Below are 25,087 nucleotides of genomic sequence, written 5' to 3' on the forward strand. Positions count from 1 at the left end.
GGATGGATAGTTGGATGGATAGGAGATAGGTAGGTGGGTAGACAAATAGACACCTTTTCATCTCTTTTGCGCACTCTGTAACTATAGGGTGGTTAGGTTGGGAAAGTGCTTTCAAAGACTTCCCTTCAGCTCCACAGCAGTCTTGGTGGAGTTACCTTTGCAAGAGGCAGGTGGATGCTGGGAGAGACAGCTTTTAGTGTGTGAGTTGGAGTCACGGATCTCATGCCATGTAACATTTTGGAAAGAGGTCAATTAAGCCTTAAGTTTTAACTTTGAAGACTGATCCTGGAAATATCTTATCTTTGGTAATATCATCCTTCAAGGCTTTGCAGTGAACTTGCAGTAATGACTTTGATTGTTTGGCTATAAAACAAACAAACCAAAAAAATAGCTGAATAAAGGGCATGCTTCCCTGAGGTCTTCCATCAGACGTGTTCTAGGAAAGTCAGAAGGGCTAAATCCAAGACACTCTTCAGTGTGGAAAGTATTTTTAAAGTTCCTTTTTATTGCCAAACAGTTGGAATTATTTTGAATAAGAAAGTATTCAGCCCATTTTTAATGAAGGAAAAGTCTGCTCTTGGGCGACTGAGTTTACTTTTTGAAAGGCAGATTCCTGACATGTACCTGTTCAAAGAGGGGAGGTTTTTGCCTACCCTTTAAGATATTTTAGGGAAAGGACAGAGTTTAAATTTTTTTAAATTTTTTCTCTTTATATGTACCTAGGTTAAGAAGTTTAACATTCAGTGGGCTTTTAGGGAGGGTAATTGGAAAGCTAGGGGCAGGTGTGTAGTCTCCCTTGCCATGAGCTTAGGACCTTGATCGCCTGCTTCTTGATCCGAATAAGATTTATGTTTTAATCAGACCAAAACCATAAATTTTCCACCTATAGGACTCTTACAGGGAAAAGGGAAAAAAATGCCTCTTACCAAAATAAACAAGCCTGATATAATCAACTATCATTATAGTATTGAAGAGGTCTATTTTGGAAAGTGTAAGGCAGTTGGAGCAAGATTTAAAGAAATTTCTCCATCTCTGTTTCTGTATCTGTGTGTTGCCTGATGCTAATCCTGAAATAGTATCCACACCAATCAGTCTAATTCTGCCTCAGCCAAGGCTCAAAATGCTTCTTTCTAAACATTTGATGCACAATCAAATCTTTCCTCCCTGAGATGCTCACAAAATTGGTATCCTTACCACTTTACCACATATGGAAGTCCCTCTAACACTTCTTCTTCTGGAAACAAATGGGTTTAAATTTCTAGTGGGTGAGTTTTTATTGCTGGGCTTGCTTGTATTCAGCTGGCAGTGTTGACCACTGGCACCAGGAGTCCCCGCTTCTTCCCCACTTCATCAGAATAAGGAACAAATATTAAAAGGAAGCAAAAGGTAGCAACTGTCTCCTGTCTTTGACTTCTGATTCGCACCCCTGGGTCAGAAACCAAGAGAGCTACTGAACATCACCCTCCCAGGTCCCTTTGCAGGGTGACCCCAGCCTGCAGCAGTGCCCTCCCTAAAGGCTTTTCCACCAACAGGCTGCTGGTCAAAAGGGGCCAGACCAGGATTTGGTCAAGAAGTGGGCTTGGTGTTGAGTGTTTGAAATTCAAGGGATGAGGCAAGGAACGCAGAGTAGAGAGAGACAAAGCAGGAACTCAGGCAGAAGTGGTGAGTAGGCCCCTAGTTGCAGAAAGAGCCGATGGTGTGGGTGCTGGTACCAGGGAACTGCCCATGAGGCAGATGGTGAGAATGGAGTTGCTGAATTGGTCTGAAGGCGAGCCCTTTAACACAGGGTCCCTGGCCCCACGCCTCCTGCCCCAGGAGGCCTGTGCGTAAAGCCTGCCAGGGACTGACTCCTTGCATCCGAAGTCCCTTTAAAACCCACATGCAAGATCAAATGCAAGTGCTCTTCCAACCCCCTGCCGCTCAATGATACCATAATGACCTGTGAAACGTGTATTTCTTCTAAAACAAACCAGTTTAAATTCGTCTCAAAAAAGTAAATAAAGAAAACAAGAATAGGACCTTCAGATGGAGAGCTAGGTTGAATTCATAAGAAAAATAAAACTAGATAACATTTTGAGATAAATATTAATAACAAATATAAAGAACGACATTTGTCCTTTATGTGCATTTTTCCAGTGGACGTAGTGGAACTTGTGAAAAGTCAAGTTTGTTGTAGCTCAAGAAAAACCACTATGTACCCTCTCAATCACGCAAGTGTGAGAGCCGAAGTTAGAGTTGTTGGGGCTCCACTCGTGCGTCTGCGGCTGGTGGGAGCCCCACCCAGCTGTTGGGAAGGAGCCCCCTCCAGATCTCCCGGGTCTCTTCGTGTCTGTGCATTGGACAGAACCCGGCCTTCGGCCACCATCTCTGCCGGCTGTGTTTTTGTCTCCGTGGTGGGGACTGGGCTTCCCCACACGGTGACCAGAGGGTGGGCTCCCCAGGTTCCCCGACCAGGTCACCTCTGCTTGCTGATCAAGTCAGTTGTGTCTCCCAGGGTCAAGGGTCCTCTCTTCCTCGTGATTTGTGGTTTTTTTTCTTCCCCAAACTCGTTTATTTTTAACTGAAGGAGAATTGCTTCACAATATTGCGTAGGCCTCTGGCATCCGTCCACCTGAGTCAGCCACGGGTATACATGTGTCCCTCCCTCTTCAACCTCCCCACCACCTCCCACCTCTCCCACCCCTCCAGGTAGTTACAGAGCCAGGGTTTGAGTTCCCTCATGTTTGTTTTGAGATGAGTAAGAATTCACTTGTGTCAGCCAGGCACCAGCTGATCTCCAGCCCAGAGGGCAGGGCTGGGAATCTCCCAACTGGGCTCCAGACCACCCCCCCAGGTCTGCCTCGTCGGTGCCTTGTCACCTCTCCAGCTCTGTTCCCGTTTCCATGGATCTTGCTGCCTAGGGGTGTGGGAAACTCTGAGGATTCACACGGCACTCCTCTGTTTGGGTCTCCTGCCCACACCATCTCTTCCTGTTTCCCAGGAAGTGAAATAGCACAAGGAGCATGACCCTGTTACCATTCTTGGCGTTCACATGAAACCCAGGGGCTTGCAGGCACCTTCTGTGAGAGTCACTGGGGGCTTTGCTCTCCATCTCCTCCCCCCCTGCCACCCATGAACTGGTGCCTTTACTCCCGAATGGCTCAGGCCAAGCACAGGACCTGGAGGCCAGCTGGGAGGAGCAGAGGAGGACCGTGTGCATAAGACTCGAAAAGGCCAGGAGCTTTTCAAGGACAGAAAATAGCATCCTCATCCTTGTATCCTCAGTGCTGGGGCTGGCACCTGGTAGGCACTTAACAGGTGTGGATGGACCTGACTGGATTGGACTGGATTCAGTCTCCGAGTGGTGTCTTGCAGTGTTCTTCCAGCTGTGGCAAAGGCACACAGAAACGGACTGTGACGTGCACCAACTCCCAAGGAAAATGCGATGCGTCCACTAGGCCGAGAGCCGAGGAGCCCTGTGAGGACTACTCCGGCTGCTATGAGTGGAAAACCGGGAGCTGGTCCAAGGTGAGTATGGTGCCTGCGCATCCATCCCACCCAGGAAGTGGAGGTGACTCAAGGGGCCCAGCCCTCTCACCATGGGCCCCAGTTCAACCAGATGGTCCCAGTCTCACCAGCTGAATTCACTTTCTCTCACACCTGCTGGTGAACCCATACGGGGTCCATTTAGAAGGGCCCTGAGAACCCCCAAAGCAGGGAAGAATGCCAAGGGGACCCATGCATCCTGCAGTGGGCTTGGTCACCAGCCATTGAGAGAGCCTCCTCAGCGGTTGGGAGTCTGTCCCCAGGCAGACACAGAGGCGCTGTGGGCAGGCAGAGCATCATTGTCCCCAGGGCCCTTGGGCGAGGGCTGGACGATGCTTGAGGGGAAAGCACAGGGCCCTGGGGTGAGGAAAGGAGGCCATCTCCCACAGCCTCGGGGCAGGGGAGTTCAACAGCATTCAAGTGAATGAAAGTTCCCTGCTAGCTATTCCCTTATTCATTCATCTGATATCCTTGACCCATACTCAAGGTGGATACCATTGTCACCCTGAGAACCTTCCATGAGTGTTCTAGAACCTTCTTCCAAATGCTGTAAGGTTTCTCCTGTCTGATTTTCTGATGAAAATTTCCAGTGAGAACCTGGAGCGTGTTTGTTTCCTTTTGGTCTCAGTAACTGGAAGCTCCTCATTTGCTTCCATTGATATCTATGCTCGAAGGCCGTACGCTGGTGGGAACAGTTTAGAATTGATTGCTGCTGCTGCTAAGTCACTTCAGAGGTGTCCAACTCTGTGTGACCCCATAGACGGCAGCCCACCAGGCTCCCCTGTCCCTGGGATTCTCCAGGCAAGAACACTGGAGTGGGTTGCCATTTCCTTCTCCAATGCATGAAAGTAAAAAGTGAAAGTGAAGTCGCTCAGTCATGTCCGACTCTGTGCGACCCCATGGACTGCAGCCCACCAGGCTCCTCCATCCCTGGGATTCTCCAGGCAAGAACACTGGAGTGGGTTGCAATTTCCTTCTCCAATGCATGAAAGTAAAAAGTGAAAGTGAAGTCACTCAGTCATGTCCGACTCTTAGCGACCCCATGGATTGCAGCCCACCAGGCTCCTCTGTCCATGGGGTTTTCCAGGCAGGAGTACTGGAGTGGGGTGCCATTGCCTTGTCTGAGAATTGATTGCTAACAGTTGAAAAATGGGAAATTTCAAAAAAAAGAAAAATGGGAAATTTCACCTGGCAATCTGGATTTGGGCCTTTCTACAGAAATCTGGCAACCTCGCCTCCATCTGCACATGGCCTTGGTGACCTGGGGCCTAGCAGGGCTGTTGCGTCTCCCCAGGCTCCTCCAGGCACTTTGGGATTTAATTTATCTGTCTGGCCAGGCAGAATAGCATTGTCTGGACTCCATATGTCCAGGTGTGAATTAGAATAAAGCTGTCGTTATTCGAAGGGTCCTTGTGGTCACATCCTGAATGCAGCCTGTACCGCTAAAGGGCAACACCTGTGGTCACGGGTGTCCCCAGGCAGGAAGAGAGGTGAGGAGGGATCGGCTGGGCCTTGGGGGTCTGGGGCCCCAGACTTGGTTCCTCTGTGCAGTGACCCCTGCGCCAGCAGCCCTTTCCCATGCTGATCCCTGCATAACAAAAGAAGGGGCAGAGGTGCAGAGAGGTTAAGCGACTCGGCCCCGGCTCTCTGACAGAGTCCAGGCTCCTGAGCCCCAGTTCAGAGCTCCATTACCAGGTGAACACACGGTGGGGTCCTGAGTCCCCGTGGCATCCATGCTCTGTGGATGCCTTGCCAGAGCTTCTGATCACTCTGGATTTGAGGACCAGATGGATGTTTTGTTTTCCTGAGTGCTATAAGCTCCCCAGGAGCAGCAGAATGTCCAAAGATGGATGTGAAGAATGCTAAGGAGCTCAGCTCAGCACTTGGCCCCTCCTTGGCCGAGGACATGGGCACACATTCTGGCAAACTGCCCCCACGCAGCCCACTGTGCATGGCTTCTAGGGAAGTAGAGCCTTTAGCTGGCCTTCACCTTCCTAGCCAGGCCATAAAGCATAACGCCTCCTGGCCTTCTGGACACTAAGATATTAGAAGGCTGCAGTGCCTACTTTCTGCCACAGCCAGCTTGATCAGCTGGGCAGTGAGAACAAGAGAGACTAAGGGGATGTACAGGGCCTCTGCCCACGGCTGGCATCCAGTGGCTTCAAATTTGTGTGCATCCAGCCTTTGGGGCAAGCCCTGGACTGGTGCCAGCCACTCCCTCCCCAGCAGGTCTGGCCAGAGCCAGGGCTCAGGGCAGGCTCGTTCTTCCAAGCTGAGAACTATAGGGACGCTGACTTGGAAGGTAGCGTGTGTGTGTTTATGCATGCACGCGTGTGCGCACACTGGAAACAAGGGTTGGTGGGGATGCTGACCGCATAGACCTGAACTATGTGTGTGTGTGTGTGCATGTGCACACACTGGAAACAATGATTGGAGGAGATGGCGACCGCATAGACCTGAACCGTGTGTGTGTGTGTGTGTGTGTGTGTGTGCACATGTGTGTGTGCACACACTGGAAACAAGGGTTGGTGGGGATAGCGACCACATAGAACTGAACCAGGAGACTCCCACCCCAACTGTTTGCTCACCCCTACCCCCTTCTGCAGCTGCCACCTCTGAGTGCTCTGGCACACACCTCCCCCGTCCTTCCCAGCACAGGAGAAGAGATCCGCCTATTGCTTCCCTGTGTCTGCTCTGGAGACGTGGGAGGGATACGAGTCCCATGGGGCCCTCATTCTCACTCACTGGGTGACCGCGCTGATGGAAGCAGATTCCAGGGGATGATGGTCCCCTAACATTTTCACTTGTTCAGCCTGGATTTGCTTTTTGATTAATAGGTTATTTTTGAAGTGAAGTCGCTCAGTCGTATCCGACTCTTTGTGACCCCATGGACTGTAGCCTACCAGGTTCCTCAACCCATGAGATATTTCTAGGCAAGAGTACTGGAGTGGGTTGCCCTTTCCTTCTCCAGGGGATTGTCCCAACCTAGGGGTTGAACCCAGGTCTCCTGCACTGCAGGCAGACGCTTTGCCGTCTAAGCCATCCCACAACTGGAGTCTGATGCACTTTCTATCCAGTCATTGTGGGTAACCCTCCTCTAACTGGCATCCAGACCTCCCACATGCCAGACTTTGAAGGCAGCAAACAAGTTCCCCAGAAGGAAAGTGGAAAGAAGTCCGAGCACTGTTAGACCCCCCCGTGCAGTGTATCTGGATGCTTTGACATCTTCCTTCCAAGCAGCCTCCCATCACTTGACCCAGAGGTGCTGCTGAGAAAGATGAGCCTGTCTCCAGGGAAGTGATGGATGGGCCAGCCCAAGGGCAAGCTGCAGGTACCGTCCTGGACTTCCTGAAGTGAGCAGGACCAAGCATCTGTTCCTCCAGCTGGGTGAGGGGGCCTGAGAGCCACACCCAGAGCCTGGCTGAGGCAGGGCAGGTTTGGAGGGCATTTGGGGCCCCTTCCCCTCCCCCCCCTTAGCAAACAGCTGAACCCTAACTAGAGACCTATCCAAAAACCTGCTTCACTTTCGCAGCCCTGCGGAGGGCATTAGTACCACTCTGCTCTGTGTGGAAACTGCCTTGCAGCTGCCTGCCCTCCTGGGATGTAAGCTATTTCCAGATCTGTGGGAATCATTGTTTTCTCCCACTAAATGCTGGGCCTACGTCTTCAACCTGGTGGTAGAATGAACGAGGAGTGGGGAGTTGGGTGTGTGGAAGAGAGGGCCCCTGAAACCAGGGAAGGAGGAAATCACATTTCTTTCTAGAGCAGCGTGACTTTTGATCAAAAGTTGAGATGTTACAGTTTCAAGACCAGAGGCATTAATCACCACTGAAATAATTAGAAACAAATTATTCTGGAGGGATTATAATAGATGGTGTTTTAATGAAGACCACTGAGGCAATGGCACCCCACTCCGGTACTCTTGCCTGGAAAATCCCATGGATGGAGGAGCCTGGTAGGCTGCAGTCCATGGGGTCGCTAAGAGTCAGACATGACTGAGCGACTTCACTTTCACTTTTTACTTTCATGCATTGGAGAAGGAAATGACAACCCACTCCAGTGTTCTTGCTTGGAGAATCCCAGGGACGGGGGAGCCTGGTAGGCTGCCGTCTACGGGGTCACACAGAGTCGGACATAACTGAAGTGACTTAGCTTAGCAGCAACTGACTCTTAAGAGTATGTCCCCTTTTACCAAAAAGATCAAAGTGGCCATTGACTTCCTGGTGCCGGCAGAGGTGCCCTGGAAGGGGGCTGGCCTGACTTGAGGCCTTGGTGGTGCCCCAGGTGTGCCACTCACACTTGAGCCCCAGCACGTCCCAGAGGCCGTAGGAGACCAAATGAAACTGTAAAAACGCACGTGCCTGCAGTCGCAGAGCCCCAGGAAGAAATCAGGGAGAGTGTCTCATTCAAACAGGGCCATGTCGGTGCCCTCCCAGAACAGCAGGAAGATACCTTCTGGGGTTGTGGGCAGAGGGATGGGAGCTCGAGTTCCATGGCCTTAGAAACAGACAGACCTTGTGTCATGAAGGGGCTTGTTCCAGAGAGCTTTTCACCACTTCTGAAGCCCGCACTTCCTGTGCTGGGGCGTGACGGCTCCCCCAGCCCTGTAAGGCTGGCCTGCGGGGCCAGTAGGGACACCCACTTGCTGTAGGCCTGCAGCCAAGTTCAGTGTGGTTCAGCCAGCTCCTGTTGTGTGCCAGTCTGTGCTGGGCACTGAGGGGACAAGATGGACAGTGCCCAGGAGATCCAGGAGACAGAGAGCCAGGTACAGATGCTAGGCCTCACGGAGTCCCCTGGCAGGTATGAACACAGCCCCTGCCGGCGGGCGGCCCTGAATGGAGTGCTAGTGGAGAGCGATGCTGCTTCTGCTGGGACCATTGACCGTGGTCCTGACATTCACCAGATCTCTAGAATTTGCAAAGCATTTGCACTCACATTCTCTCATTTGACCCTATCCCCACTTTACAGGTAAGGAAACTGAGGCTCAGAGTAGTGATGTGAGATTTTTTTCTGGAGGTCACATAACTAGAAAATGGCAGGGCTAAGAGTCCGGTCCTTGCCTTCTGGCTCTTAATCCGCCTTTCCTTTAAATGCATAATAATGTCAGAGGCTTGGGTTTTTAATTTGAAATGGGAAGGAGAGGAACTATTATATGCCTCAGATCTAACCAGCATAGTCTTAAGCTTGTTGTAAAGCCAGTATTTATCCACTCTGTCTCCAACTCATCAATCAAAACCTGCTCTCCCCAGGGTTTTGTATTAGTCATTTACACTGTAGTATAAATCTATTGTCTCTACAGACGATCATGCATGTCGTCTTCCTTTATCTGTAAAATAAGCAGTTGAGCCCTAATTAAAAGAAACTCGAGCATCCAAGAGCAGGCATGAGAGGCACTGGAGACACCAGGGCCCTTTTCTGGGATGTGTGAAACTGTATAACACAGATAGCCAGCACTCTGCAAGCGGGTGAAAGTGAAAGAGTTGCTCAGTCATGTGTGACTCTTTGCGACCCCGTGGACCATAGCCCACCAGGCTCCTCTGTCCTTGGGATTCTCCAGGCAAGAATACTGGAGCAGGTTGCCGTGTCCTCCTCCAGGGGAGCTTCTCAACCCAGGGATCGAACTTGAGTCCCTTAACATCTCCTGCATTGGCAGGAGGGTTCTTTACCACTAGCACCATCTGGGAACCCCACAAAAGGTAGTTGCTCAGTCATGTCAGACTCTTGGCGACCCCAGGACTATAGATCATAAAGTTCCTCTGTCCGTGGAATTCTCCATGCAAGGCTACTGGAGGGGGTAGCCATTCCCTTCTCCAGGGGATCTTCCCGACCTAGGGATTGAACCCAGGTCGCCTGCATTGTAGGCGGGTTCTTTACCATTTGAGCCACCAGGGAAACCTTGCAGACAGGGATCAGGAAGTCCTCCATCCCACGCTGCTCTCAGGAGTGTAGGCAGCAGCGGAAGGAGAGTCACCAGGCGTCAGTGCTGTTTTGAGTGGGGAGGAGGGAGCTCCCCTTTGGTCTGGAGCATTTTGTCAGGGGGAGCAGAGCTGGCCACTGGGTCATGAAGTTAAAGAAAAGTCCATGGCCCACACCTGCTCAGATGAGAGAGAAGAACTTGTAGGGCAGCAGGGTCCCTGGAATTGCCAGGTGAGGCGCCTGCATGGGAGTGAACTGAGTGCAGCTGACCCTTGTTCAATGCTGGTCTGAACTGCAGGGTCCACTTATACCCAGATATTTTCCAACAGTCAATACTGCAGTGTACGTGGTCCAGGTGGCGTCCTCGGCGCAGAGGAACTGAGGACTTGGGGGAATAGCCCACGTTGTTCAAGGGTCAGCTGTAGTCTGAAGGCCTCTGCCTTTGCCCCCTCTGTCCCCCTGCTGTCCTTAGTTCACCTTTGTGCTTCCTCAGATCAGCCTCCTTTGTGTGGAATCAGAGAGTGGGGGCGCCTGCCTCACATGCCAGCCTAGGTTTTAACCATAGACCTGGCCACTGAATCAGAGAAGCTGCCATCCCTAAAAAACACTTCAGTTTTGACACACGCTGTCAGCGACCTCAGAGCAGGGCACCTCTGCAGGACGACACAGGGGCACGTCCCTGCTGTCCCGATGCCATAACCTTGAAGCAGAGTCATCCTTTGTCAGATGGCATCAGAGGTGCCCACCTCCTAGAGCATCCATACAAGGCACCTAAGACACTGCCTGGCTTTGGCATTTTTATCATCATCATCTTCACCAGCATTATCCCGGATACCCAGGGCTCTCATCTCTGGTCCGAATCATGTGTCTTGTAAACTATTTATGCCTTAGGAGATGAGTTCTTTGAATGTGGTTTGAACCCCATGAAACAGCGTGTGCTCTGTCTGACCTGGGGCTCTGCATGAGGACAGCGTGGCTCGGGGCAGGAGACAGCTGTGCAGCATTTGCTGGGCACCTGGGCCATCCTCTGTAGGAGGGGTAGACGGCCTTTCTAACAGTCGCTGAGGAGCTGGGAGAGCTCTGTCACCACACTGGTGGCAGCTTCTGCCCCGGGGGGACAGTGAGCCAGCCCCTGCAGCCCACTCTGTGCTCACAGCGCCCGTCTGGAGCAAGAAGCAAGAGCTCTTGGGACAACCCGTCCTTGCAGGTCACGGTGGTGACCTCAGCCTTCTCGGTCCCATAGTGTCCCAAACAGAACCTGTAGGTCAGCAGGCTGCAAATTCAAAGACGGGGGAACCCAAAGCTAAGGCTGAGGTTAGGATTCAAGGATTTGAGGATTTCAGAAACAGTTTGAAAGAGGAATGTGTGTGTGTGTGTGTGTGAGAAAGCATTTCTAGTTTCAAGGCAGGAGCAAAGATGGTGGAGATTTTCATCATTGTTTAAACGTGCTGTTTCAGGTTTCAACAGCTTCTGAGGTTTTTATGGTTCATGCCAAGTCTGGGGGGAAATCTGTCAAAACATCTTTTGACATTTTACCATCCCAGGGCCTTTTAGACACAAGCAGAAAATGGAGTTCCTGGAAGGGGACTCCTTCTGCAGCCCCCTCACTGTCCTGCCCTTCAGAGGATGGCTCGGTGAGAGCACGGTGCGGGCACACCGTGACGTGAGGGTTCCTCCTTGCACTAGTGCACACTCACCCCATCTCCTGCTCACCCCAGAGCCTGTGTCAGGAGCCCCTGCCCATCCCCCGCTCTGTAGGATCCAGTGCTCTGTATGCGCGCAGTTTCCTCTTCCCCGGATTTTTACAACTTCCTTTAGCTGATTCTCACATCGCTTTCTGATCTGGTGTCATGTATGGTCTTGATGTCACAGCTGGGAGGAGTGGAGAGGAGCTCGCCCTGGTGAAGGTGTCTGGGAGCCGGGCCCCTGGTGGTGAGAGGCCTGGTCCCGCCCTGCGGGGAAGAGTGGCCGGGAGGCGTGCCAGCAGCTGGGTGGGGGCCTGGGGCTGCATCGCAGGAGGATGCGGATGCTCTGAGCCTTGCGCTCTGCCTCCCTGAAGGGAGTGCTGTGCCCTGCGGACCCCATTCCCGCAGGGACATGGTGATTCTGCACCTGCTGTGTTCTGAGCGCCTCCCCACCCCTACTGGCCATTAGCATGAAGATCAAGGAGGACTCACGAGAATGGGTATGAGCCTCATGCCCAGCGCCGGCAGGCGGGTGGGCAGAGTGGGCCCTGCCGCTCTTCTGCTGCCAACCCCACCAGCATCGTCATCATCGCCACCCGCAGGATGGGTGGCAGGCCCCCTGGCCTTGTGTGTGGTGGGTCGCTGCAGGCACTGCTGGAGACAGGGCCTGGGGGTCTGCACACACTCAGGCCATCTGCAAGGAGCTCTCCCGGCGGGTTTATTCCTGCTCCTCTTCTGTCTTGGTTTCCCGAGGCTTGGGGAGCCACATTAAATGTTAATGTCAAGAGTGCCTTGAAACAACTACCCAACAGTGACAGAGTGCCTCACAAAAGGCCAGATCTGCTTTTTATAGACCTGTTTGCTTAGTTTTTAAAAGCCTAAAAAATGGCTTCACAGTGATGCCTGAGGCTAATTCAGTGCTGTCAGGAGACACTGCTGTCTCCTCGCTGTTTACTTAAAACAGTGGCTGAGCAGAGGCCGACAGAGGCGAGAGTCATCATCTGTGCCTGTTACCCTTAATGTCACGAGCTCAGGTTACAGGGGGATGAAGCCCTGCAGCCTCTCTAGAATCACGTGTGTCTTCGGGGCCAAGTCACCCTCTAACTGTGCTCCTGCACGCCATGTGGCCGCGCTGCCTGATCATTGCCGAGAGCCAGGCAAGTGTGGATGTCTGCACCTGCTAAGCAGGCCAGTGGCTCAGGGCACCTTCATCGACTCCAGGGACCCCTGGCCAGCTCTCTCTGCTTTTAGACCAGTGCTTGCTGTTGTTAACAATAGTAGCAGCACTTGTCCATCCGAGACTCCCTGCCAGGCACCTGTTCTAAGCTGTCTTTAACCCTGGAAATCATCCTACAAGAAAGGTTTTATTATCCTCAAGCTACAAATAAAGAAGCCAGGGCTCATATAGGTGAAGTAACTTGTCCGAGGTCTCGCTGCATGGTAAGGGGGAATGCAGCTTGCTGACAGGCCTGTCCTGCCTGCACTGACCATCCCTGCTGAAACTCCTGCCAAGGAGTGGGTAGATATGCGTGGATTTTAGGCCAGGGCCATTTGAGGCACTCCCCTGGCCCAGATGAAAATGCAACAGGCCTGGAAGGTGGCAGCTGCACCAGAGCGTCCTTAGTGGAATTCTCCACTTTTGCGTTTAATTACGTAGGTGATTCCATCTTGCTTGGAAAGACAGAAGAAAAAACTACCCCCACAAACCAGGTGATGACATGTAAACTTTTTCAATGGTTTGTCTTCTAAACTTTTATATGGGTACATACACTCCCATAGGTACTGAACAAAAACGGGATGGTTTCTGTACGAGCTACTCTGTAACCTGTCTGTCTCCTCACCTGAGCCTCGAAACAGCCTCTGCGGGGCTGGATCAGCCCCCGTTCCCAGGAGGCTATGTAGACACCCGACGTTCTCAAAGGTTCTTCTGAGTGAGAACAAATCTTGCATAACCCAAAGTGAAAGTCGCTCAGTCGTGTCTGATTCTTTGCGACCCCACGGACTATACAGTCCATGGAATTCTCCAGGCCAAAATGCTGGAGTGGGTAGCCTTTCCCTTCTCCAGGGGACCTTCCCAACCCAGGGATTGAACCCAGGTCTCCCGCATTGCAGGAGGATTCTTTACCAGCTGAGCCACAAGGGAAGCCCAAGAATACTGGAGTGGGTAGCCTATCCCTTCTCCAGGGGATCTTTCTGACCCAGGAATTGAACCAGGGTCTCCTGCATCACAGGCAGATTCTTTACCAGCTGAGATTTCAGTTCAGTTCAGTTCAGTTCAGTTCAGTTGCTCAATCGTGTCCGACTCTTTGCGACCCCATGAATCGCAGCACACCAGGCCTCCCTGTCCATCACCAACTCCTGGAGTTCACTCAAATTCACATCCATCAAGTCAGTGATGCCATCCAGCCATCTGTTGTCCCCTTTTCCTCTTGCCCCCAGTCCCTCCCAGCATCAGAGTCTTTTCCAGTGAGTCAACTCTTCACATGAGGTGACCAAAGTGCTGGAGCTTCAGCTTTAGCATCATTCCTTCCAAAGAATACCCAGGGCTGATCTCCTTTAGAATGGACTGGTTGGATCTCCTTACAGTCCAAGGGACTCTCAAGAGTCTTCTCCAACACCACAGTTCAAAAGCATCAAGTTTTTGGCGCTCAGCTTTCTTCACAGTCCGACTCTCACATCCATACATGACCACAGGAAAAACCTTAGCCTTGACTAGATGGACCTTTGTTGGCAAAGTAATGTCACTGCTTTTCAATATGCTATCTAGCCTCGAGTCAGATCCCTATGAGGAGTGGCATCTGCAGGATCTCAGCAGGCCCCACAGCAGCTGAGCCATCAGGCCCGGCCCTGCCTCATGGAGGTGCTGAAAGCCGTGAGGACAGATGCTGGAGCCTCTGCAGAACTTTGGAGACACCCCCTGAGATCTCATAGGGCAGTGCTTTTTACAGACTGGGAAAAACATCAGTGACTGAGCTAGGAAAAATAACAGAGAAATGGTGGATCTGGGCAATCACCTGTTTTTCTGATTCCTGGCCCCCCATAGAAGCTCCATCCAGTACAATCTCTAATGCATACAGGAAGATGAAATTCGGTCCGTGGAATGGGACAGCTGGAGTCCTGTCCCTCCTTTCCCACTCACTACCTGTAACCTTGGGCAAGACTCTGACGGCCGTCTATCTCAGTGGATGGTTGTAAAATGTTCCACACTGTTGTGGAATCCTACAGGTGAGCCCACAGACAGAACAAGCTGCGTACACAGGCAGGAGGTGTCCCGAGTGCTTTGCCCCAGCCCAGCCCCAGAGCATGTTAATAAACAAGACTAAGAACTCTCAGAGGGGAGATTAGTCTTCCAGGTTGCCCCAGGCTCTTGATTTTTACAACGGTCATTGGTCCTTTCACACCAGAAGCCTTGTGAGTTCTGCATGTGATTTTAGTAGGTCCAGAGGACTGAGCCCTTGCCCTGATTGCACATAAATAATAATGACACCTGCAAAAGGCATTGGGCAGGAAGTGCCCGGCTGGCAGGGTCTGCATACCTCGCAGTCAGGGGGCCCATGAACGTGAGACCAGAGTCCCAGGTCCTTCTCTGTTAGCCTGTGTAGTTTCCTGGGGACCCAGAAAACCCACCACGGCCTACCCACCTCTTTCTCCAGGGAGCACCAGGACACCCCGCGCTTCCTCTTGCTGTGTCTCCCACAGCAGGTGGCACCGGTGAGCCAGGTCAAGACGCCACAAGGCCCAGTGGTCCGTCCAGTAGCACACATGAACCCCTCTTCCCCAAGTACCCAGTAGTCACAGAAATGAGGCTTCACACGCATGCTTTCCCAGGGAGCAGGGCTTTAAAAAATTTATGAGCAATTTAAATATAAAAGCCTTTAATGGTGTAGGTGGACTAGTCAAATGCCTACTTAAAATATGTAACTTAGTCATGTAATTATATGTTCATATTTAAAGTTTATATGTTATGTTTTAATTTAGAAATACTGCTATTCTCTGTCTTTATTGTATTATGAAGTTGAACCTGATAAAATTGCTATTTCCTATGGAGTCGGAAACAGTTGAATCTAAGCAGTTTTGTGAAGTGCATCCTAGTATTTGCAGCATCTGTCTTCTTCATCACTCACTCTACCTTCTGATCCCTTGTTCAGTTTGCCAGTGTGCAGGGCACTGCCATCCCCATCCACTGAGATGCCGCCTATTTTGGGTGTACTCTTTTCGTTGGATATTCCCTCACAGTGTTGGCATGGCCTTACTCTGCTTTGGGTAGCCTTGCTCCGTGTTGGCATGACTTCGAACAGGCAAGGCTTTGCTCTCATTCATAGGACTTTGCACTGTGTTAGGACCCTGAACCAGGCTTCCCTGGTGGCTCAGACAGTAAAGAATCTGGCTGCAATGCAGGAGACCTAGGTTCAATCCCTGGGTTGGGAAGATCCCGTGGAGTAGGAAATGGCAACCCGCTCCAGGATTCATGCCTGGAGAATCCCATGCACAGAGGAGCCTGTGGGCTACATACAGCCCATGGTGTCTCAAAGAGTCAGGCACGACTGAGCAACTAAGCACGCAAGACCCTGGGCCATCTCCTTCACTTACCCTGTTGGTGTGGACTTCCAGTCTCTGCGGATAGCCACTTCCCAGATTACTTTCAAGTGATTTTTAAACATTTTTATACCACCCTCCCTTATAATTTAACGGATTATAATGTCCTACTTCGAGGAGAAAAAAGCTCAATTACTTTGCCTCTCTTTTTCTTTGAACCCCCAGCTGATCTTGCTACAAATAATTGAGGGCACCCCGTACCCCTGTCTTGAACTGTGAGAGGTTTTGTTGTTACTTAGGCAATTTATTCTTTTCCAAGAATAATTTTGAATGAAAGGCTTCACGTCTAGTATTTGAGCACACCTCTTACCTGTCTGGGCTTCCCAGGTAGCACTGGTGATAAAGAACATGGCTGCCAGTGCAGGGAATATGAGAGACATGGGTTTGATCCCTAGGTTGGGAAGATCCCCTGGAGGAGGGCTACAGTGCACAGGGTCCAAAGAGTTGGATACAACTGAAGTGCCTTAGCATGCGCACGTCACCTCTATATAAACTTAATATTTGGGACTGCAGGTGGATGTCTGTTCTTGCTTAATTATACATCTGTGCTAAGTCACTTCAGTTGTGTATGACTCTTTGTGACCCCACAGACTGTAGCCGGCCAGACTCCCCTGTCCATAGGATTCTCCAGGCAAGAATACTGGAGTGAGTTGCCATTCCCTTCTCCAAAGGATCTTCCTGACCCAGGGATTAAACCCGTGCCTCTTAAACATCTCCTGCATTGGCAGGCAGGTTCTTTACCACTGGTGCCACCTAGGAAGCTTAATTATACATCAGTTCAGTTCAGTTCAGTTCAGTCACTCAGTCGTGTCTGACTCTTTGCGACCCCATGAACTGCAGCACGCCAGGCCTCCCTGTCCATCACCAGCTCCCAGAGTTCACTCAAACTCACATCCATCGAGTCAGTGATGCCATCCAGCCATCTCATCCTCATTCTGGTTTGAATGTGCCAGGACCCTCAGCAGAGGAGGTGGGGGAAGAGGGCATTGTGGTTTTCCTACGTTGTTTATGGTTTGGAAAGACTGTGGCCCATCAGGGCACTGTGCCCTCTGAGCCTTTCATCTTTCTAAAGTGAAAAAAACATTGTGATCTTGCTTGTTAGACTAGAAAGCAGAAGAATTCACCTGGGGCGCAAAAGCCCCTTTGGGAGCACAGATGATGGCCGCTTCTCATAGATGAAGGGCTCGCACTGAGCCTGTGCAGGAGGGCTCCTCCCAGTCCCTGGAGAAGCCCCTTCCTCCAGCACAGGCCAGGGGCGACCAAGGGGAGAAATGGGGAGACACGTGATGCAGATAGCGCCTGGCATCCTCACTACGCATGGCATTCAGAGAGGCCTTGCTCCCCCTCTCACCTCTAGATGCCTGTGTCCACCCCAACTGGGCTGCTGCACCTATGGTCTTTGCTTTATTCAAGTTCTGCAGAGTACTCTCAGAACCCTGTAAACCATAGATTGTGTGCATGTTAGTGGACCCCAGATGAAGAGAGTGTGTGTGTGGACCAGGCTGTCTGGCCGGGAACTGAACAACTTAATGGAGAGATGGTTCTAGGGGCTCCCAGGAAAGCAAGTGAGGGCAAGGAGCTGGCAAGCATGATTAGGGGAGGGAATCCTGATGCTGGATACCCGGCAGGTTCCCTGTAAAACGCTTTAAAGGAGCACAAGGGGGAACCAGAAGAAGGGCAGGAGACAGAACACATAGTCTTACAAGGCCTCTCTATGGGAGGGCGGGATGGTCTGCCAAACGACACTGGGGATTTTCAGTTCGGTTCAGTTCAGTTGCTCAGTCATGTCTGACTCTTTGCGACCCCACAAATTGCAGCACGCCGGGCCTCCCTGTCCATCACCAACTCCTAGAGTTCACTCAGACTCATGTCCATCGAGTCGGTGATGCCATCCAGCCATCTCATCCTCTGTCGTCCCCTTCTCCTCCTGCCCCCAATCCCTCCCAGCATCAGAGTCTTTTCCAGTGAGTCAGCTCTTCGCATGACATGGCCAAAGTATTGGAGTTTCAGCTTTAGCATCATTCCTTCTAAAGAAATCCCAGGGCTGATCTCCTTTAGAATGGACTGGTTGGATCCCCTTGCAGTCCAAGGGACTCTCAAGAGTCTTCTCCAACACCACAGTTCAAAAGCATCAAATCTTTGGTGCTCAGCCTTCTTCACAGTCCAACTCTCACATCCAAACATGACCACTGGAAAAACCATAGCCTTGACTAGATGGACCTCTATTGGCAAAGCAATGTCTCTGCTTTTGAATATGCTATCTAGGTTGGTCATAACTTTCTTTCCAAGGAGTAAGCGTCTTTTAATTTCATGGCTGCAATCACCATCTGCAGTGATTTTGGAGCCCCAGAAAAATAAAGTCTGACACTGTTTCCCCATCTATTTCCTGTGAAGTGATGGGATGAGATGCCATGATCTTAGTTTTCTGAATGTTGAGCTTTAAGCCAACTTTTTCACTCTCCTCTTTCACTTTCATCAAGAAGCTTTTTAGTTCCTCTTCACTTTCTGCCATAAGGGTGGTGTCATCTGCATATCTGAGGTTATTGATATTTCTCTTGGCAATCTTGATTCCAGCTTGTGCTTCTTCCAGCCCAGCATTTCTCATGATGTACTCTGCACAGAAGTTAAATAAGCAGGGTGACAATATACAGCCTTGACATACTCCTTTTCCTATTTGGAACCAGTCTGTTGTTCCCTGTCAAGTTCTAACTGTTGCTTCCTGACCTGCATATAAGTTTCTCAAGAGGCAGGTCAGGTGGTCTGGTATTCCCATCTCTTGAAGAATTTTCCACAATTTATTGTGATCCACACAAAGGCTTTGGCATAGTCAATAAAGCAGAAATAGATGTTTTTCTGGAACTCTCTTGCTTTTTCCATGATCCAGCAGATGTTGGCAATTTGATCTCTGGTTCCTCTGCCTTTTCTAAAACCAGCTTAAAGCCTGGCTTGGAGAATTTTGAGCATTACTTAACTCAATGCATGTGAGACGAGTGCAATTGTGCGGTAGTTTGAGCATTCTTTGGCATTGCCTTTCTTTGGCATTGGAATGAAAACCTGACCTTTTCCAGTCCTGTGGCCACTGCTGAGTTTTCCAAATTTGCTGGCATATTGAGTGCAGCACTTTCACAGCATCATCTTTCAGGATTTGAAATAGCTCAACTGGAATTCCATCATCTTCACTAGCTTTGTTCGTGGTGATGCTTTCTAAGGCCCACTTGACTTCACATTCCAGGATGTCTGGCTCTAGTTGAGTGACCATACCATTGTGATTATCTGCAAATGCTGGAAATGCCAAGAACTAGGGATTGAGTGTCTAAATTGAAACTGTTAGCCCCCGTATTAGTCCATGAGTCCATCATGCAAGAAAGGTTGCACTTCTTCTTTTCCTGTATCTTTACTTAATTCTGAGCCCCACCGTTCCAGCCTTGTGGAAATTCAACCCCATGATTATTGGGTTCCTCCCTACATCCAGGGCTGGGCAAATGCCTGGGAGCCTTGTGTGGCACGAAGTGCCAGGGACATCCCTGCGGTCATCAGGTTCAGTCCCTTCCTGGGTGCCAGCACGCCACCCTGCTCACTATCTGGAGAATTTTAAAGCCCAGCTGGTTCTCCAGAACACGAGTGAGAGGGTGAGAGGTGAAGTGCAATGAGCATAAATTAATATTTCGGCAATGTGTCTTAGTCAGCTCAGGCTGCTGTAATGAAATACTGCAGTCTGGGTGACTTGTATAACAAGACATTTATTTCTCATAGTTCTGGAGGCTAAGTCTGAGGTCAAGGTGCTTAGGATATTTGGCTCTTAGTGAGAGGCCACGTCCTGGCTTGCAAACAGACACCTTCTCATGTGTCCTCACATGGTGGAAAAAAAGAACTCTGATCACTCTCCCTCTTCTTATAAGGACACTAATCTTATCATGGGGGCCCCATCCTCATGACCTCATTTAAACCCAGTTACCTCCCAAAGGACCTACTTTCAAATACAATCCCACTGGGAATTAGGGCTTCCCGGGTCACCCACACAGTAAAGAATCTGCCTGCAATGGGGGAGACCCAGGTTTAATCCCTGGGTTGGGAAGATCCCCTGGAGAAGGAAATGGCAACCCACTCCAGTTTTCTTGCCTGGAGAACCCCATGGATGGAGGAGCCTGGTGGGCTACAGTCCATGCGGTTGCAAAGAATTGGACACAACTGAGCAACTAACACACACAGGGGCATTAGGGCTTCAACATGTCAATATTTGGAGGTGGAGGGGACCCAGACATGCAGTCTGTAACATCTTGAAACAGTTTTCCATCAGGCTACTGGTAAGCAGCCAAGCCCTCTTGTACAATGATTATTTCAAGCACTTAGGAATGACGTGCAGGGGCCAGACCCAGGAGTGGCATCGTCAAAGCCCCTCAGCCCGAGCTCAGCTCCTAGCTCAGCTGCCCCAGCCCAGCCCTCCCTGTCTCCGGCAGTGCTCGTCGACCTGTGGGAAGGGCCTGCAGTCCCGGGTGGTGCAGTGCATGCACAAGGTCACCGGGCGCCACGGCAACGAGTGCCCTGCCCTCTCCAAGCCAGCTGCCTACAGACAGTGCCACCAGGAAGTCTGCAATGACAAGATCAACGTGAACACCATCACCTCCCCTCGCCTCGGTGAGTGCTTCTGCTGAGCCCCCGCTCCTGCGGCTGCTGCACCCCCTGGCCAGTGAGTCCTCACTGGCGGTGGGAATTCTGTAAGCCAGAAAGTGTGCTCCTTGGGCTTTAGTTGAGCTCTGGAGAGGCCAACATGTGTCAGTTCTGGAGAGGATCTGAGGTTTCAGAGATGGAATTTCATTCCTTGTCATGAAAAAGATGCCTCAAACCCGTGAGCCCCTCTCCCAACAAAGGGCAACATGAGAGAATGCTCCTCAAATGTTTTGGGATTCTCTACATGAAGAAGACAAAGGGAGGTGCTTACTCAGGAAATGAAGGATCCAGGGGTGTCATTTATGAAATCTGGGTGATATATACATGGAATGCTCCTGAAGCTGATGCTCAAGAAGAAAGCAGAGGTGTGACAGATTGGAGCCTTTAATTCAGCAGGGAGCTTTGGTGTGAGCAGTTTGCCCCTGAGTGTTCCAAACCCAGCCCTTTACCTGGCCACGTCCCCAGCCAGTGGTGGCTCCAAAATAAGAATGTCTAGCGCTGATCTGATGATTCCATGCACAGAGTTTCTGCTTTTCCAAATAGAAATCCTTCGGGAACAGTTTCCCACCCAGAGCCCCTTTCCTAATGCTGGGGTGCCACCAATGTGAAGGGGTTTCCAAACAAGCTTCACTGGGGGGTCTTCAAGCTTGCCAAGGTGTTCGCCAGGCTTTGGCCTGCACAGCCCTCCTTGGTATCCTCCATAGGCCTCGCTCAGGCAGGAGTGTCTCTCTGCATGACCGAGAGCAGGGAGATTCAGGCCACTTGTTTGAGCTGTGACCGTGTGCTTTTGTGGGCCCTTGGAAGTCCACTCGCTGTGCCCTTCTGTTTTATAAATGCCAACAGATGGCATCCTCGCCTGTAAAATGACTGTGGATGCCATTTAGCTCGGAAGCAGGGGGGCAGTGCCCTCGCACTGCAGAGGCAGCCAGAGCACTGAACCCCGAAATGGTCAGGTTGGACCCAGAGTGTCCCTTGTGAAAGCTACAGCCCTGGCAGGGGCGTGGTCCCCCCAGTCTGTGCAGGGCTCCCACATCCATGTGGGGACGGGCGGCCGGGGAGTGTCATCCGCAGGCACCCGTAACCCCTGGGCTTTCTCTCTCCACCGTCCCCTTAGCTGCCCTGACCTACAAATGCACGCGGGACCAATGGACAGTGTACTGCAGGGTCATCCGAGAGAAGAACCTCTGCCAGGACATGCGGTGGTACCAGCGCTGCTGCCAGACGTGCAGGGACTTCTATGCGAACAAGATGCGCCAGCCGCCCCCACCGCCGAGCTCCTGACAGGCAGCCCGCTGGTCCTGCGATGCTCCAACGCGAGGTCTGCGTCCCGACGCCACGGCTAGATGAAAGCCCACCCACCTGAGAGCCCACCGGTCCTGCGGCCGGGACCCACCGAGGCACACCGCGGCTCACCCAGGAGGCTGTCCCGAGAATCCGACTGCATAGAACTTGAGAGCGGACTTGACGTTTGCTTAGTGCTTTTATACTTAATATATTGTTAACAGCCACTGGATGGCTTTCTACGATAAGGAAAAAAAATAGGCATGAGTCACAAAATAATTGTAATTTCTAAGTTCCACGTACCTCAAAGGGAACACCTCTGACAGACAGTTGTCGAGAGACGTCACGGGCGCCCCTGTCTTGACTTTTCCTCTGACGTTTGAATTCCCAGTGCTCAATGTACCGCGAGGTGGGGGTGGGGGTGGGGGGAGGATATCCCCCAAAATGAGATGCTTTCCTTTAAAAACAGGCTTTATTCTCAAAGCCAGTGATGCTCTGGATGGGAGGAGGCTTCTCTGGAGAGGGGGCACTGCCGGAGCTCCCCAGACACCACCAGGACGCCACGTGGCCCTGCGCCAGGTCAGGGAACATGCTCTCTAGGTCCTGGGTCTCTCCTGGGAGGTCTTGTCCCTGGGAGGCTGAGTGTGTGTGAACCACCAAGGATGCCAGGCCTATGTAGCTCTGCACAGCAGCCACATGGGGGAGAATGTTCCAGTGGTGTCCGGGTGAGAGGACGCAGCTAGTTTTTCAGATCTCTGTGGTCCCCCACACAGGGGGACAGAAGAGCCGCTCCTCAAGGTGCTGCGCGCGGAGGCACGTGCCGGTCTAGCCTTGGGCTTGCTGCCTGCGCAGAGGTGAGCTCAGCGCAGCTTTCTGAGCGTGAGGCGCTCCCTCTCTGCTCCCAGGGACCTCTGCTCTAGCCAGAGGTCAGGAAGCTTTGCACCCGTTAGAGAAGGCTTCGTGCTGACCCTGGCCATCTATCTGAAGTTGATTCTTCTTGGAAGCGCTGACTCAGGCTCAGACCTGGTGCTTCACCCTGACACGGGGCGGGTTTCCTCCAGGACCACCCAGCCTGGCAGAGGAGTGCCCCCTGCCCGGGATGGCTGTGCGCTCATCCCGCTCTCCTGTGGTCCAGACCATGCAGTGTTCGCCACTGTCATGCTGTCGTTACTGACCCACGTTAGTGGGGCAAGGATGACAGAAAAGCCTGCAGAAGGCGTTTGCCTCCTACGGTCACCTTACCCCTCAAAACATGGTTGGGCCCTCTTCTGAACGCAGGAAGATGACAGGAATGTGTGAAAGCACAAAAGATGGTAGGACCCTGCCCGCCGGGGAAGCTGGGGGAAGGGGACCCAACATGCTGGGAGGTCTGGTCTGCTGGCCAGCCTGGTGGGTGTTTGATGGGTGCTTCTATTCAAGGACTTTATCATGAAAAACCCACCCTCTCCTCCCTTATTTCAGAGGGGATCTTACTTAGGCTAATCTCCACAGGATCATCTCCAAGTGCTTCTTGATTTACTGGTGCTGTGTTTATGTATCTGTGTTTGTGTTTTTGACGTCACAACTTTGGAGTCAGCTTAAATCAGAAAGAAAGAGACACTCTGCCCTGTCCAGCCTGCCCTGCGGGCTTGTTTTGCTTTCTGATTGTTACTACCCCGGAGACAGAGAAGTGGTCGGATGGCCGGGCATCTGTTCAGTTCCACTTGAATCTGTGAGAAGTGTTGAGAAATCTCCTTAGGTGCTCTTTGGAAAGACCCCGGAGGGTGCCAGGCTGGGGCGGCCCATCTGCAGGGCGAGCTCCTGCAGCTGCCCAGGACCTGTGCAGCAACGCTGTCCTCCCTGCTCCGGCTTGGCCGTCAGCAGACTCCCCCAAGGCCCTCAAAGCCTTGGGGAGCTAGGGCTTAGTTTTCCCCCAGCCCCAGATGAGCTGTGCTTTACCATGGATGGACGGAAAGCTCTCAGCCTTGGGGGCTGAGGAGCGGAATCAGGGCAGCCAGCCAAGAAGTCAGGGCAGCCTTGCGCGCTGTCTGTATGGGAACCAGGGGCCCACCCGAGCTGGGCAGGCCTGTGCATGGCCCAGAGGTGAGCCCTTTTCCTGGTGCTTCTCAGTCTCCCCATTGGCCACCCTGGCCGTGTCAACTGGACACCCCTGGCAAGGGCCCCACACCCTCAGAATGCAAGTGATTGATCCAGTTATCATTAAACATCCCTTTGGTTCCCCAAAGTTCGGGTTTTTCTGAGCTCTTGTAGCTCTTGCTGGCACTGTCGCTCTGAAATTCACCAGCCCGCCTTCTGTTCACGGCACAAGCAATGGTTGATCTCGGTGAAGCCGTCACGGCATTCTTGCTCCACTTTGTACAGAAGACAATGAAACCCTGTCATTGCAACAGTGATGTTTCTTTAGTAACAATACCCCGTACTGTCACTCAAGTACTGTACCTTTTTGGTTGCACAAATGTGTTACTAACTACAGACTCTCACAATCTTATGGTGCTATTTCATTGGTGCAAATGAAACCCTCTCGGTTGACCATGGCTTGATATTATCAGAACACAGGGAAAGATCCTCAATGGCAATAATATCATTGCTTTGTTCTCTTTTCTTCATTTCAGAGTCAAATGTATATATTTTCCATTAGTTAACTTACGTACTGTACCCATGGTATTTTTGTTTTACTTTTTGGTGCTGGTTTGAAAGGAAAAAAAAGAACAGAAGACAAACATTGGACACCACTGTAAATGAAAAATTAATCATTTCATTGGAAGTGAGTTGAATATGTTTAATAAAATGTTCTTCCATAACAACGTTAAGCTGTCTGTGAAGTAAAAGACAAAAACCAGTCCTCGAGGGCTGGCGGAGGGAGGCTGTGTCCTTTCCTTCTGCGGCGGTCACCTTGCTTGCCTGGGATTGGCTGCAAGGAACCGCAACCTGCCAACCACAGCTGTGGGCACTGTCAGAGGTCGCTGGTAAAGGCAATTCTGGTGGGTGGCTGTGTCTCCCCCAGGGAGCACTAGCAAACCATTCAGTCCTGGGCCTCCCCTGTGCACCTCCAGAACCCTGGGTGGAGACACAAAGGTCTGACAGCTGCACCGTGAATCTGAGAGTCTGACACAGAGCAGCCCCCTCGCTGGCAGATTTGCCCAGGCTCCATGGGGTCTCAGGGACCCCTCTGCAGGGGACCCCGTCACACCAAAATGGGTGCCTGCTCCCCACAACCTTGCCCTTTGAACCCTTAGCCCCCCTCCTAATCCTGCTGACGGCTCCCCTCCTGCGGGTGTGAGGCAGACCTGGCCCTTCTGACCTCCCAGGCTGCGGGCTCAGCACGGGCACCACGCCATCACAGCAGGGACCTCTGGAGCCCCGCTGGGCCTGACAGGGAGCCGGGCTGTCACAGCACCTGCCCCTGGGGGAACTGG

The 25,087-nt window shown here is 51.7% G+C and overlaps 1 protein-coding gene across 2 annotated transcripts in view; it reads left to right on the forward strand.

Annotated features, from left to right (window-relative positions):
- The window catches only part of ADAMTS17 (ADAM metallopeptidase with thrombospondin type 1 motif 17), a 390,832-nt gene extending 366,357 nt beyond the window's left edge, over positions 1-24,475 (forward strand). For both annotated transcript variants that reach the window (XM_018066305.1, XM_018066306.1), the window contains 3 exons: positions 3,355-3,507; positions 20,180-20,357; positions 21,505-24,475. In XM_018066305.1, coding sequence (XP_017921794.1) covers positions 3,355-3,507; positions 20,180-20,357; positions 21,505-21,671 — 498 coding nt within the window. In that variant the 3' untranslated portion in view covers positions 21,672-24,475. The remainder of the gene's footprint in view (positions 1-3,354; positions 3,508-20,179; positions 20,358-21,504) is intronic.

The sequence above is a fragment of the Capra hircus genome, chromosome 21, assembly GCF_001704415.2.
Source record: "Capra hircus breed San Clemente chromosome 21, ASM170441v1, whole genome shotgun sequence".
Taxonomy (NCBI): domain Eukaryota; kingdom Metazoa; phylum Chordata; class Mammalia; order Artiodactyla; family Bovidae; genus Capra; species Capra hircus.